At 45.6% G+C, this 15,986-nt stretch overlaps 1 protein-coding gene across 1 annotated transcript; it reads right to left on the bottom strand.

The window, feature by feature from the left end:
- Positions 1–273: 273 nt before the first annotated feature.
- LOC141116722 (protein S100-G-like) lies at positions 274–5,540 on the bottom strand. The gene is made up of 3 exons (XM_073609114.1): positions 5,394–5,540; positions 1,518–1,664; positions 274–516 (listed from the first exon to the last, which is right to left on the bottom strand). The coding sequence occupies exons 1-3, from the start codon at positions 5,394–5,396 to the stop codon at positions 376–378; spliced, it is 291 nt and encodes a 96-aa protein (XP_073465215.1). The 5' UTR covers positions 5,397–5,540; the 3' UTR covers positions 274–375.
- Between the last annotated feature and the right edge of the window lie 10,446 nt (positions 5,541–15,986).

Here is a 15,986-nt window from a genome sequence, read left to right as displayed (position 1 = left end):
ATTTTCAGGACACCCCTTCTTCTTCTTCTCAGTCCTAGAGGTCCTGGTACACACTCACCTTACCAGAACAGCAGGGGGCGCTGTTTCAGCCATTAAAGTGGTTATTAAAACCAATAACAGACATTTATTATATTGCAGCTTACCAATTCTCAGATGTGACGGCTGTATTTGTTTTCTCTTTTAGACCAATGAAATCATTTGTAGGAAGTTGACCAGAAATAATGAGCTAAACGACTGTTTTTTTTAGCTCAAAAACTGGAGAAGAGACGGACGTCATATCCAAATTTACTTTTATTGAAAGATTACACAATCGCTGAATTCAGTATCTTAGTTTATTCAGTAATGTTGCCCCACCTTCCTGCGCCCAGCACACTTCTATTTCTTCAGAGATTCCCTTAAAACTATTGCCAAGGTAGCTGAGAAAGACATGAATTCCTTGAAGGTCACCTTATTGTCGTGGTTAGCATCCATTTTACTGATGATTCCCTTCAGGACCTCCTCCTTCTTCCCACTTCCCTGTAAGACAGAAAAACACCAACTTTTCATTTACAATTAGGTGAGATTTCCCCCAGTAGTTTGTGTCTCTGCTCCTCCCACAATGGGGAGATTTGCCCCAGTAGTTTGTGTCTCTGCCCCTCCCACAATGGGGAGATTTCCCCCAGTAGTTTGTGTCTCTTCCCCTCCCACAATGGTGAGATTTACTTCAGTAGTTTGTGTCTCTTCCCCTCCCACAAAGGGGAGATTTCCCTGCAGTAGTTTGTGTCTCTGCCCCTCCCACAATGGGGAGATTTCCCCCAGTAGTTTGTGTCTCTGCCCCTCCCACAATGGGGAGATTTGCCCCAGTAGTTTGTGTCTCTGCCCCTTCCACAATGGTGAGATTTCCCCCAGTAGTTTGTGTCTCTAACCCTCCCACAATGGTGAGATTTACTTCAGTAGTTTGTGTCTCTGCCCCTCCCACAAAGGCGAGATTTCCCTGCAGTAGTTTGTGTCTCTGCCCCTCCCACAATGGGAAGATTTTCTGCAGTGGTTTGTGTCTCTGCCCCTCCCACAATGGGGAGATTTCCTGCAGTAGTTTGTGTCTCTGCCCCTCCCACAATGGGGAGATTTCCTGCAGTAGTTTGTGTCTCTGCCCTTCCCACAATGGGGAGATTTTCTGCAGTAGTTTGTGTCTCTGCCCCTCCCACAATGGTGATATTTCCTGCAGTAGTTTGTGTCTCTGCCCCTCCCACAATGGGGAGATTTCCCTGCAGTAGTTTGTGCCTCTGCCCCTCCCACAATGGTGATATTTCCCGCAGTAGTTTGTGTCTCTGCCCCTCCCACAATGGGGAGATTTCCTACAGTAGTTTGTGTCTCTGCCCCTCCCACAATGGGGAGATTTCCTGCAGTAGTTTGTGTCTCTGCCCCTCCCACAATGGTGACGCTCCCACAGCTTTCAATGAATGTTTATTCTCCTTATTGGAGTCAGGAATCAGATAAATGTAAGGATGGGATTTCCCACCCTCTGGGGTGTCACTTACACTGATTGTGGGGAATTCGGCTTTGGCGAGGTCATACAGCTCGTCTGGGTTCAGTGTGTTTGCATCGGAGTCCCTTTTTTTGGCGTATTCCTCGAATTTAACGATCATCAGAGTCATCATTGCCTCCACGGTCAGGTCTTTTGAAGTCTGGAAAGAACACAGAATATGTATGGACTCCTCCCACTGAGATCACACACACACCCCATTGGTCTAAACACCGCCCCCAGTGCCTGAAACATGCCAGCATTATGCACTTACTCGGAAGTAAATAGTGAAGCTTGGAATCTACAGACTCGGATCCTTCTGTGAGATCTTCATTTGATCCTCCGGAACAGACCATCTTGTATGACAGCCAATCACAAGTTACTGAAATCAGTCAACGGTGAGCTCTGATTGGCTGCTGGGAGACAGCGCTGTTATCGCACTTGCATCTTTATTAAATAAAGATTTCAATATTCAAACCGCTGGTGTTCTGTACATAGTGAAAGGAACGCAGACCGCCAATTAATAATTAATTACTCTATTGTGTTTACTATAAGACCCAGTGGGGGTGGGGAGGGGGTGCGGTTAACATGCAAATGAGCAGAGGGTGGAGCTTCTTATAAAATGAATTTGTTACATTTGCATCTGTGCAAAATGATACATTTTATTACGTTTTATTATTATTATTATTATTATGTTTATTATTATTATGTTTATTATTAGTGTTGTGTTTATTAATATTATTATTATCATATTACTATTGTAATGTTTATTATTATTATATGTTATTATTGCTGTTGTTGTTGTTATTTTTTTTATTATTATTACTATTATTATTATTTTATTACTATTGGTATTATTCTTGTTATTTTATTACTATTGTTATTGTAGTGCTATTATTATGTAATATATATATATATATATATATATATATATATATATATATATATATATATATATATGTATATATGTGTGTGTGTGTATATAATATAATAATATTATACATAATAATAATAGTACTACAATAACAATAGTAATAACATAACAAGAATAAACATAATAATAAGAATAATACCAATAGTAATAAAATAATAATAATATTAATAAAAATAACAATACAAAAACAACAACAACAGCAATAATAGCATATAATAATAATAAACATTACAATAACAATGGTAAAAAAATAATAATAAACATAGATAAGCATAATAGTAATACATATTATTATATTATTATTAATAAAATAAATAATAATAGTAAGAATAATAATTATATTACTAATATTATTTTTATAATTATTATTATTGTATTATTTGTAATATTAAAGTTATAATTATGAATAATAATTATTATAATAATAGTAAAATGTATGTATTTATTTATTATTATTATTTATAACAATAATAATAATAAATAATAATAGTAAAAAAAATTTTATTACTAATATTATTTTTACTACTAATAACAGTAGAAATAATATTAGTAATACAATTATTATTTTTACTATTATTGTTATTATTATAACTAATTGTATTACTAATATTATTTTTACTGTTATTATTAGAAGTAAAAATAATATTAGTAATAACATTGTATTATTTTTACTATTATTATTATTGTTATTAATAATAATAATAATAATAATAATAACAATAAAAAAATGTCACTATTATTATTATTATTATTATGATTTATTCGCTTGTCTGGCTGTGTATGAAAAAAATCATGTCTTTGCGGTGTACTAACCGCTCCCTCATGTAAATGTCATGTAAACTATGTGTACCTCCTGATGTCTGACACACCTCGGAGGCAAAATAAACACCCCGGGGCAGAAATGGAAGACAGGCGTTGGCCAAATGTCTAAACAGAGGATGAGAGGCGGGGCTTATTCTCCATATAGCTATGGCAATCACAGGGTTAACCCCTTTCCTTCCTTTTTATCAATTGGCCGATAAGTAAACATGAAGTGGGTGATCGAACGCTTGGATCTGTCCAATGGCCATGGTTTCCTCCAGCACCAGCAATGCCCGGGCCCCTCCTCCTCTCTGCACCAGTGGCATCACTAGGGTTGGTGTCACCTGGTGCGGTAATACATGGTGTCACCCCCCACCCCCGGCACTAAGCAGGCTAGTGGGTGTGTGTGTTTCCCCCCCCCCCTTAACCTACCACAATAGATGGAGCTGGGATGTGATTGGGGTGATGGATGGAGCCGGAATTGGATCGGGGGGATGGATGGCGCGGGGATGGGATCAGGGGGGGTGGATGACGTGGCGATAGGATCAGGGGGGATGGATGGAGATGGTATGGGGGTCGGGGGGATGTATGGAGCCAGGATGGGATTGAGGAGATGGATGGAGCCGGGATGGGATCGGGATCAGGGGAATGGCTGGAGTGGGTATGGGAAGGGATGGGGGGAATGCATGGAGCCAGGATGTGATCGGGGGAATCGATAGAGCGGGGATGGGATCGGGGGCATAGATGGAGCCAGGATGGGATTGGGGAAGGGATCGGGGGGATGGATGGAGCAGGTATGGGATCAGGGGGATGGATGAAGCCGGAATGGGAACGGGGGGATAGATGGAGACAGGATGGGATCAGGGGGGTTGGATGGAGCCGGGATGGGATCAGGGGGGATGGATGAGTGGGTATGGGATCAGGGGGGATGGATGAGTGGGTATGGGATCAGGGGGGATGGATGAGTGGGTATGGGATCAGGGGGGATGGATGAGTGGGTATGGGATCAGGGGGGATGGATGAGTGGGTATGGGATCAGGGGGGATGGATGAGTGGGTATAGGATCAGGGGGGATGGATAAGTGGGTATGGGATCTGGGGGGATGGATGAGTGTGTATAGGATCGGGGGGGTGGATGAGTGGGTATGGGATCAGGGGGGATGGATGAGTGGGTATAGGATCAGGGGGGGTGGATGAGTGGGTATGGGATCAGGGGGGATGGATGAGTGGGTATGGGATCAGGGGGGATGGATGAGTGGGTATAGGATCAGGGGGGGTGGATGAGTGGGTATGGGATCAGGGGGGATGGATGAGTGGGTATGGGATCAGGGGGGATGGATGAGTGGGTATGGAATCAGGGGGGATGGATGAGTGGGTATGGGATCAGGGGGGATGGATGAGTGGGTATGGGATCGGGGGGATGGATGGAGCTGGGATCGGATCAGGATCAAGGGGGATGGATGCGCGGGTATGGGATCGGTGGGTGGGTGGAGCTGGATGGGATTGGGGAGTGGATGGAGCCAGAACGGGATTTGGGGGGTGGATGGATCCGAGATAGGATCTTTGATTTGGGGGGGTGTGAAAGGATATGTGCTAGGGGGTGCTTTGGGAGGGGAGAGGAATTGCGTTGGGGGAGGGGGGTCAAACTTCAAATCTGCCCTCAGTCTGCACGGGCATAAATATGGACGCACGGCTATGCCAAGCACTCATGTTTATGCCGGCTGGGTTTGCCTGGCTGCACCTCCTGCCAACTTCTCTTTTCTTCCCAGTTATAGACTTGAGATGACCCATCGATGATGGATCTGGAGATGGAAACCCCTGGTTGGGAATTGGCGACCATTCATGTTTGTTGATCGTTATGGTGGCCCCCCATCTAGCAGCAGATTCTCTTTAGCATAAACAGGCCAGGGGGGTGAGATTGAAGTCACCCATTCCAATCTCCCTGTTTTCCGATCTCTCGGTAGGCGTCTGAGACAGCTGACCCCTATTTTGCCCACCTGTGCAGGTGACCCTAACCTATCGAGATCAGAACCTGAACCATCCAATGACCCCACAAGAGGAAACCCCTAGAGGGAGACCCGTGCCAAGCTGACCATGAGTATTGGCTCCACAACCCAACCCATGGAGCAGATGGAGATCGTAGCAAAGTTCCACTTACCATGTTTTCAAGGTGGTCAGATTTTTGGAAGATGGAGAGGAGAATTCAGCTGGTGTGGTACCTGTTACAGTCCGATGGCCAATATATACCCAGACAGGACAGTGCCACACCCAGTGAAGCCACCTGATTGGAGGATGAGCCTAAGGTATTTGGAGGGGTGTCCTCCCTTCTCTCATCATTGACTCTCCTCTTTTTACAAATTCTTTGAAATGTTGGTAAATCTTTCAGAAAAACGTCTCTGACTTCTCACCACCTACCTGAGGGGGGTTAACCCCTTCTGGGAAGAGTCGCCATCCGCCCTTCACAGCAATGTAACCAATTATCTTCACCGAGAACAAAGATACTTTAGAGGGAGCCGGGATCGATCGTTTTATTGTAGAGAGGAAGAGGTAAAAGAGAACGAGTCAGACGAGTCCCTTTCATCTTCAGAGTTGTAAATGTGTCATTCAATGTTATATATATATATACAGTGCCTTGAAAAAGTATTCATACCCCTTGACATTTCCCACATTTTCTCATGTTACAACCAAAAACGTAAATATATTTTATTGGGATTTTATGTGATAAACCAACACAAAGTGGCACATAATTGTGAAGTGGAAGGAAAATGATAAATGATACAAATAAATATGTGAAAAGTGTGGGGGGCATTTGTATGGCGCCCCCCGGAGTCAATACTTTGTAGAACCCCCTTTCTCTACAAGTCTTTTTGGGGATGTCTCTACCAGCTTTGTACATCTAGAGAGGGACATTTCTGCCCATTCTTCTTCTTTGTAAAATATCTCAAGTTCTGTCAGATTGGATGGAGAGCGTCTGTGATCAGCAATTTTCAAGTCTTGCCACAGATTCTCAATGTGATTTAGGTCTGGACTTTGACTGGGCCATTCTAACACATGAATATGCTTTGATCTAAACCATTCCATTGTAGCTCTGGCTGGATGTTTTGGGTCGTTGTCCTGCTGGAAGGTGAACCTCCGCCCCAGTCTCAAGTCTTTTGCAGATTCTAACAGGTTTTCTTCTAAGATTGTCCTGTATTTGTCTCCATCCATCTTCCCATCAACTCTGACCAGCTTCCCTGTCTCTGCTGAAGAAAAGTATCCCCACCACATGATGCTGCCACCACCATGTTTCACGGTGGGAATGGTGTGTTCAGGGTGATGTGCAGTGTTAGTTTTCCTCCACACATAGCATTTTACTTCTAGGCCAATAAGTTCCATTTTGTTCTCCTCTGACCAGAGCACCTTCTTCCACATGTTTGCTGTGTCCTCCACATGGCTTCTCACAAACTACAAACAGGACTTCTTATGACTTTCTTTCACCAATGTCTTTCTTCTTGTCACTCTTCCATAAAGGTCAGATTTGTGGAGAACACGACTAATAGTTGTCCTGTGGACAGATTCTCCCACCTGAGCTGTGGATCTCTGCAGCTCCTCCAGAGTTACCATGGACCTCTTGGCTCTTCTCTGATGAATGCTCTCTTTGCCCGGCTGGTCAGTTTAGGTGGACGGCCATGTCTTTGTGAGATGTTCAAAGCTTGGGAGATTCCTTTATAACCTAACCCTGCTTTATACTTCTCCACAACTATATCCCTGACCTGTCTGGTGTGTTCCTTGGCCTTCATGATGCTGTTTGTTCACTAAGGTTCTCTAACAAACCTCTGAGGGCTTCACAGAACAGCTGCATTTATACTGAGATTTAATTACACACAGGTGGACTCAATTTACTAATTAGGTAACGTCTGAAGGCAATTGGTTCCACTAGATCTTAGTTAGGGATATCAGAGTAAAGGGGCTGAATACAAATGTCCCCCCCAAAACTTTTCATATATTTATGAGAGAGAGGAAAATAACTGCACAATATGTGACAGACAATGATAAACTGAGGACTTATATGGACTCCTACCCTTTTTAATTATATCCAGAACCCCCAAAACTGCCATAGAACTATCTCCCCTTTCTATACAAACTCAACTGCTTTGGCAATGCTAAAATGTATTTGGTCCTGCCAAATATGAATTGGAGGGGGAGAGAAATGATAGAGGAGAAGAGGGGAGAGAGATGAAGAGAGAGGGGGGAGAGAAATGATAGAGGAGAAGAGGGTAGAGGGAGAGATGAAGAGAGAAGGGGGAGAGAAATGATAGAGGAAAAGAGGGGAGAGAGATAGATGAAGAGAGAGGGGGAGAGAAATGATAGAGGAAAAGAGGGGAGAGACAAATGAAGAGAGAGATGAAGAGAGAGGGGGGAGAAAAATGAAAGAGGAGAAGAGAGGGGAGAGAGATGAAGAGAGAGGGGGGAGAGAAATGGTAGAGGAGAAGAGGAGAGAGAGAGATGAAGAGAGGAGGGGGAAAGAAATGATAGAGGAAAAGAGGGGAGAGAGAGATGAAGAGAGAGGGGGAGAGAAATGATAGAGGAAAAGAGGGAAGAGAGAGATGAAGAGAGAGGGGGAAGAGAAATGATAGAGGAGAAGAGGAGAGAGAGAGAGAGAGAGAGAGAGAGAGAGAGAGAGAGAGAGAGAGAGATGAAGAGAGAGGGGGAGAAAAATGAGAGAGGAGAAGAGAGGAGAGAGAGATGAAGAGAGAGGGGGGAGAGAAATGATAGAGGAGAAGAGAGGTGAGAGAGAGATGAAGAAAGAGGGGGGAGAGAAATGATAGAGGAGAGAGAGAGGGATGAAGAGAGAGGGGGGATAGAAATGACAGAGGAAAAGAGGGGAGAGAGAGATGAAGAGAGAGGGGGGAGAGAAATGATAGAGGAGAAGAGAGGAGAGAGAGATGAAGAGAGAGGGGGAGAGAAATGATAGAGGAGAAGAGAGGAGAGAGGGAGATGAAGAGCGAGGGGGAGAAAAATGATAGAGCAGAAGAGAGGAGAGAGAGGGATGAAGAGAGAGGGGGGAGAAAAATGATAGAGGAGAAGAGAGGAGAGAGAGATGAAGAGAGAGGGGGGAGAGAAATGATAGAGGAGAAGAGGGGAGAGAGAGAGATGAAGAGAGAAGGGGAAGAGTAATCATAGAGGAGAAGAGGGGAGAGAGAGATGAAGAGAGAGGGGGGAGAGAAATGATAGAGGAAAAGAGGGGAGAGACAGATGAAGAGAGAGGGGGAGAGAAATGATAGAGGAAAAGAGGGGAGAGACAGATGAAGAGAGAAGGGGGGAGAAATGATAGAGGAAAAGAGGGGAGAGAGAGATGAAGAGAGAGGGAGGGAGAGAAATGATAGAGGAGAAGAGGGGAGAGAGAGATGAAGAGAGAGGTGGGAAAGAAATGATAGAGAAGAAGGGAGAGAGAGAGGTGAACAGAGAGGGAAGAGAGAAATGATAGAGGGGAAGAGGGGGGAGAGAGATGAAGAGAGAGAGGGGATAGAAATGATAGAGGAAAAGAGGGGAGAGAGAGATGAAGAGAGAGGGGGAGAGAAATGATAGAGGAAAAGAGGGGAGAGAGAGATGAAGAGAGAGGGGGAGAGAAATGATAGTGGAAAAGAGGGGAGAGAGAGAGATGAAGAGAGGGGGGGAGAGAAATGATAGAGGAAAAGAGGGGAGAGAGATGAAGAGAGAGAGGGGATAGAAATGATAGAGGAAAAGATGGGAGAAAGAGAGAGATGAAGAGAGAGGGGGGAGAGAAATGATAGAGGAAAAGAGGGGAGAGAGAGAGATGAAGAGAGAGGGGGGAGATAAATGATAGAGGAAAAGAGGGGAGAGAGATAAAGAGAGAGAGGGGATAGAAATGATAGAGGAAAAGAGGGGAGAGAGAGATGAAGAGAGAGGGGGGAGAGAAATGATAGAGGAAAAGAGGGGAGAGAGAGAGATGAAGAGAGAGGGGGGAGAGAAATGATAGAGGAAAAGAGGGGAGAGACAGATGAAGAGAGAGGGGGAGAGAAATGATAGAGGAAAAGAGGGGAGAGACAGATGAAGAGAGAGGGGGAGAGAAATGATAGAGGAAAAGAGGGGAGAGACAGATGAAGAGAGAGGGGGGAAAGAAATGATAGAGGAAAAGAGGGGAGAGAGAGATGAAGAGAGAGGGGGGAGGGAAATTATAGAGGAGAAGAGGGGAGAGAGAGATGAAGAGGGGGGGAGAGAAATGATAGAGGAGAAGAGGGGAGAGAGAGATGAAGAGAGAGGGGGAGAGAAATAATAGAGGAGAAGAAGGGAGAGAGAGAGATGGGAGAGAGAGAGGTGAAGAGAGAGGTGGAGAGAAATGATAGAGGAGAAGAGGGGAGAGAGAGATGAAGAGAGAGGGGTGAGAGAAATGATAGAGGGGAGGAGGGGGGAGAGACATGAAGAGAGAGGGGGAAGAGAAATGATAGAGGAGAAGAGGGGGGAGAGAGATGAAGAGAGGGGGGAGAGAAATGATAGAGGAGAAGAGGGGAGAGAGAGATGAAGAGAGAGGGGGGAAGAAATGATAGAGGAGAAGAGGGGAGAGAGAGATGAAGAGAGAGGGGGGAGAGAAATGATAGAGGAGAAGAGGGGGGAGAGAGAGATGAGAGAGAGGGGGGAGAGAAATGATAGAGGAGAAGAGGGGGGAGAGAGAGATGAAGAGAGAGGGGGAAATGATAGAGGAGAAGAGGGGGGAGAGAGAGAGATGAATAGAGAGTGGGGAGAGAAATGATAGAGGAGAAGAGAGAGAGAGATGAAGAGAGAGGGGGGAGAGAAATGATAGAGGAAAAGAGGGGAGAGAGAGATGAATAGAGAGGGGGAGAGAAATGATAGAGGAGAAGAGGGGGGAGAGAGAGATGAAGAGAGAGGGGGGAGAGAAATGATAGAGGAAAAGAGGGGAGAGACAGATGAAGAGAGAGGGGGAGAGAAATGATAGAGGAAAAGAGGGGAGAGAGAGATGAAGAGAGAGGGGGGAGGGAAATTATAGAGGAGAAGAGGGGAGAGAGAGATGAAGAGGGGGGGAGAGAAATGATAGAGGAGAAGAGGGGAGAGAGAGATGAAGAGAGAGGGGGAGATAAATAATAGAGGAGAAGAAGGGAGAGAGAGATGAAGAGAGAGGGGGAGAGAAATGATAGAGGGGAGGAGGGGGGAGAGACATGAAGAGAGAGTGGGAAGAGAAATGATAGAGGAGAAGAGGGGAGAGAGAGATGAAGAGAGGGGGGAGAGAAATGATAGAGGAGAAGAGGGGAGAGAGAGATGAAGAGAGAGGGGGGAAGAAATGATAGAGGAGAAGAGGGGAGAGAGAGATGAAGAGAGAGGGGGGAAGAAATGATAGAGGAGAAGAGGGGAGAGAGAGATGAAGAGAGAGGGGGAGAGAAATGATAGAGGAGAAGAGGCGGGAGAGAGAGATGAAGAGAGAGGGGGGAGAGAAATGATAGAGAAGAAGGGAGAGAGAGATGAATAGAGAGGGGGAGAGAAATGATAGAGGAGAAGAGGGGAGAGAGAGATGAAGAGAGAGGGGGGAAGAAATGATAGAGGAGAAGAGGGGAGAGAGAGATGAAGAGAGAGGGGGAGAGAAATGATAGAGGAGAAGAGGCGGGAGAGAGAGATGAAGAGAGAGGGGGAGAGAAATGATAGAGGAGAAGAGGCGGGAGAGAGAGATGAATAGAGAGGGGGAGAGAAATGATAGAGAAGAAGGGAGAGAGAGATGAATAGAGAGGGGGGAGAGAAATGGTAGAGGAGAAGAGGGGAGAGAATGGATACAGTGAAGAGAGAGGGATGAGGGAGACAGAAGAGAAGGGAGGCAAGAAGGGTGAAGGAGAGGAGAAAGAAAGAGCACGCTCCTCCTCCCCTAATTGGCCCTCACCCTAACCCCGCCTATTGTTAAATAACTTCATAGAGTAGAGGGGAGAAGTGTTACTTTTCTTTGTAAATTTTTTCTTATTTCTGTCTGTGACCGCATTGAAGAATTTTTTATCACTTTCTACTCCTTCCACACCCTACAAGAAATGTGAACAGTGGTTGTCACCTGGGCAGGAAGTTGCACACATCAATAAAAACATTTTCAGAATCCTAAGCATGCTGATAGGAGTAGAGAGCAGATTGAGAGAGGGAGGAACACATCAATTATTTACACCTAGAAAGATGAACTCATTGCTGTGCTGCTTCTCCTTTCACTGGCCAGTCACCGGTTGGGGGCTTGTCCGGGATGACCTGAGCTCACAGGAAGTGGGTTGAATGACAGGTCATTTTTGCACCCATGAAACAGATATAACAGAACACTTTCAATGGGATGTTCACAGACCAGGAGGGAGCCAATCGGAGAAGAGGATTTCTGGGGTGGACATATCTTGGTCCTGCAGTGGCTGAGCAGATCTGGATCATGTTCCATGTCGGGGGATGGAGGAGACTCAACATTATTCCAGTATAGATCGGGATCTGTTCATTCTACACTGGTTGCTGGCTGAGGTTGTCCGCTATTGTGCTCAGGCTCACCCCTCCCCTCCCCCCAGTCCTGCTCAGTGCAGGAGCCCTGCAGATAGAACCTGTCACTGTGTCTATAATCCGAGTCCAACCCTCACCTCCGGCACCGCTCTTCTCCAACAACATGAACCTGTGCCAATTTCCTTCTCCGTCTCCTCTGATAAATGATAAAATATATATATATATACACATCACAGGAACAGGAGCAATAAAAATATGTGTGTGTGTATATGTACAATAACTTGTATAAGGGGATATATACAGCTGTGCTCATAAGTTTACATACCCGGCAGAATTAATAATTTCTTGGCCATTTTTCAAAGAATATTGCCCTGTACACACAATCGGACATTCCGACAACAAAATCCATGGATTTTTTCCCGATGGATGTTGGCTCAAACTTGTCTTGCATACACACGGTCACACAAAGTTGTCGGAAAATCCGATCATTCTGAATGTGGTGATGTAAAACACGTACGTCGGGACTATAAACGGGGCAGTGGCCAATAGCTTTCATCTCTTAATTTATTCTGAGCATGCGTGGCACTTTGTGCGTCGGAATTGTGTACACACGATCGGAATTTAACCGATTGGATTTTGTTGTCGGAAAATTTTATATCCTGCTCTCAAACTTTGTGTGTCGGAAAATCTGATGGAAAATGTGTGATGGAGCCTACACACGGTCGGAATTTCCGACAACAAGGTCCTATCACACATTTTCCGTCGGAAAATCCTATTGTGTGTACAGTGCATGTGAATGATAACACAAATTTGTTTACTCTTTTTATATCATAATCACAACAGAAACTATCCATATGACCCTGATCAAAAGTTTACATACCCTAGTTCTTAATACCGTGTATTGCCCCCCTTTACCATCAATGACGGCTTGAAGTCTTTTGTGGTATTTGTGGATGAGGCTCTTTATCTTCTCATGTAGTAAAGATGCCCATTCCTCTTAATTCTTGGGCTGTCTTCCATGAACGGCATGTTTGAGATCTCCCCAGAGGGGCTCAATGATATTGAGGTCAGGAGACTGAGATGGCCACTCCAGAACCTTCACTTTATTCTGCTGTAACCAATGACAGGTAGACTTGGCCTTGTGTTTTGGATCATTTGCATGTTGGAATGTCCAAGTACGTCCCATGTGCAGCTTCCTGGCTGATGAATGCAAATGTTCCTCCAGTATTTTTTTGAGAACATTCTGCATTCATCTTGCCAACAATTTTGACCAAATTTCCTGTGCCTTTGTAGCTCCCACATCTCCAAAACATCAGTGATCCACCTCCGTGTTTCACAGTAGGGATGGTGGACCTTTCATCATAGGCCTTTTTGACTCCTCTCCAAATGTAGAGTTTATGGTTGTGGCTAAAAAGCTAAATTTTGGTTTCATAACTCCAAATGACTTTGTGGCAGAAGGTTTGAGACTTGTCTCTGTGCTGTTTGGCGTAGTGTAAGCGGGATACTTTGTGACATTTGCGTAGTAATGGCTTTCTTCTGATGACTCGACCATGCAGCCCATCTTTCTTCAAGTGCCCCCTTATTGTGCATCTTGAAACAGCCACATCACATGTTTTCAGAGAGTCCTGTATTTCACCTGAAGTCATTTGTGGGGTTTTCTTTGCATCCCGAAACAATTTTCCTGGCAGTTGTGGCTGAAATTTTAGTTGGTCTACCTGACCGTGGTTGGTTTCAACAGAAGCCTCATTTTCTAAGTTCCTTGGATATCTTTTTATATCCCTTTCCTGTTTTATATAGTTCAACTACCTTTTCCCGCAGATCCGTTGACAACTCTTTTTGCTTTCCCCATGACTCAGAATCCAGAAACGTCAGTGCAGCACTGGATGAAAGATGCAAGGGTCTGTCAGGAGTCCAGAAACTCATTGACCTTTTATACACACACACTAATTACAAGCCAAGAGATCACAGGTGAGGACGGTTACCTTTAATAGCCATTCAAACCCCTTTGTGTCCACTTGGGTGCATGTTATCAGGCCGAAATCACCGGGGTGTGTAAACTTTTGATCAGGGTCATTTGGGTAGTATATATATATATATATATATATATATATATATATATATATATATATATATACTGTAGGAAGAAAAATTGACAAAGGGGGTGCCTGTGACTTTAGGGAACATTCCATTTAAAGGGAGACTCCACTGATAATGTCAGGGTACAAGGTCTGCCCACTGAGGGTCTCACACCTCCAATCTGCTCCGATAAACACCTGGCTGCCCCCCTCTCCCTCTTCTAAACCCTCCATCTTTTGAATGACCCCAAGTCTGGGAAAATCTGATGTCCCTGGGTCCCAGCTCCGCCTACTGGATCATGTGACCAGAGACTGCAATCTGCACTCTCACAGTCCTGCTGAATTTACTGATGTATTGGATTATATAAGCGCACTGGGGGGTGGGGGTGAATATAGCGCAGGTGCAGTACTTGCTGGAAAGCTTCCATCAAGGAGTTGGTTTTCCTTGGCTACCAATGGGAGTGAAGGGAGTGAGGTATGGAGGGGGGCGGGGGGAGGTAGGGGGGTAGTCATCATCTGATCCATTGTTCCCCCCACAGGCTGCAGGTTGTCACCCCATATGGGTGAAAATAATAATGTAACGAGGGCGAGGGGGGATCTAGGGGCCGCCCCTAAAGCATTGTCCGATGTCACAAGGTGAGGTTGTGGGCGTCGCCCGTCATGGGTCAGGTGCGTCGCATTGGCGCCATTAGCAGTCTAGCCAGCGGCGCCGCTCCGCTAAGCTTAGGTGCGCCCCATTGTGTTCCATGTTGGGGTGTCGCGCTGCCATTCGTTCTTCGCAGGGCGTTTTAGCGCGCCGCCCTGATGCAACTCACGTTAATGAGCCAAGTGACGCACGTCAACGTCCTCTCTGATGATGTATCACATTGGATGGGAACGCAGCCTGGGGGCGCTTCATATGAACGCCTCCGCGCGACTCAGCGTACAGGTGTTTTCAGACCCGGCGAACGGCGGCAAACCTGCAGAGTGCCCCTTTAACTGTATACAGTTGTGTATGTGCGAGAAAGGTGTGCGAAAAAGGCAGCGGCCTGCCACGGGAGACTTGGGCCAACGCCCTCGCGATCTGCCGCCGACGCCTAAAAAAAGAGTGACTCAGGCCCCAGCTATGTGCTTCGTCCACAATACCGTACTACCCCTCCCCCCCTCCAGGCCACTGCCCCTCCCCTTCCAAAACATTTGGGGAATGCTGGGGATTCCCCCGTGAAGCTGAAATCGCTGTAGCTCCCCGACTAGTAAATTGCACCCAGCCCCGGGAAATCGCCATGTCACCTGACCGTGCCATCCTCTACAATGCCACGTCCCTGGCTGTGGGGGGGGGCAGTGGCCCCCCTGGTGGACTAAAACCCCATTCACCGGGGGGGCGCCACATTGATGCTACGCCCACAGGGCAGCCTATTCCTTTTTTTTTAATGGGCCGTCCAACACGCGACCAATGCGCCAAAGTATCTCCTGTAGCTTTTTAGGCGTCGAGTGTCCAGTTTCTATCCCAACGTTCTGGAACATTTTGTCGCCCTTTTTTTTCCATGTGGAGAAATGTACCTGTCCTCAGTGGGGTTTGCAGCAAGTGGTGCCACACGCCTATTCCTCGCGGGTTTTGTAAAACGTGCGCAAAAGTGCGTGGGGCATTCATGGGAACGGACACGTTCCAAGCTGATTGCGCCAACTCCGTGGATGTTCACACAAAAGAGCGCATTTTATTGCATGCGTTCAACGGGGAGCGGAAAATATTTCATCGTTAATTGCGCCCCACCGAACACTGAGAGAGGATACGTGTCTTCACGATCGTGAAAAGGTCAAAAAGTGCGGTTAAACACGTAAAGCTCGATGCCCCCCCCAAAAAAAGGTACATGAGCGTCTATGGTAAATTTGTCGCACGTGGGGCAACCCTTTGAAATGAATGGGTGTAGCATGAAAACACGCCAAAAAAAATAAGTCTGAGACTGAGATTCAGCAATAAGAGTGTGCCTGGAAAAAGTATTCATACCCCTTGACATTTCCCACATTTTCTCATGTTACAACCAAAAACGTAAATGTATTTTATTGGGATTTTCTGTGATAGACCAACACAAAGTGGCACATAATTGTGAAGTGGAAGGAAAATGATAAATGATACAAATAAATATGTGAAAAGTGTGGGGTACATTTGTATTCAGCCCCCTTTACTCTGATACCCCTAACTAAAATCTAGAGGAACCAATTGCCTTCAGAAGTCA

Source organism: Aquarana catesbeiana, linkage group LG13 (assembly GCF_042186555.1).
Source record: "Aquarana catesbeiana isolate 2022-GZ linkage group LG13, ASM4218655v1, whole genome shotgun sequence".
Taxonomy (NCBI): Eukaryota; Metazoa; Chordata; class Amphibia; order Anura; family Ranidae; genus Aquarana; species Aquarana catesbeiana.
The sequence above is the reverse complement of the archived record's forward strand: the minus strand, read 5'-3'. Positions and strand labels throughout refer to the sequence as shown.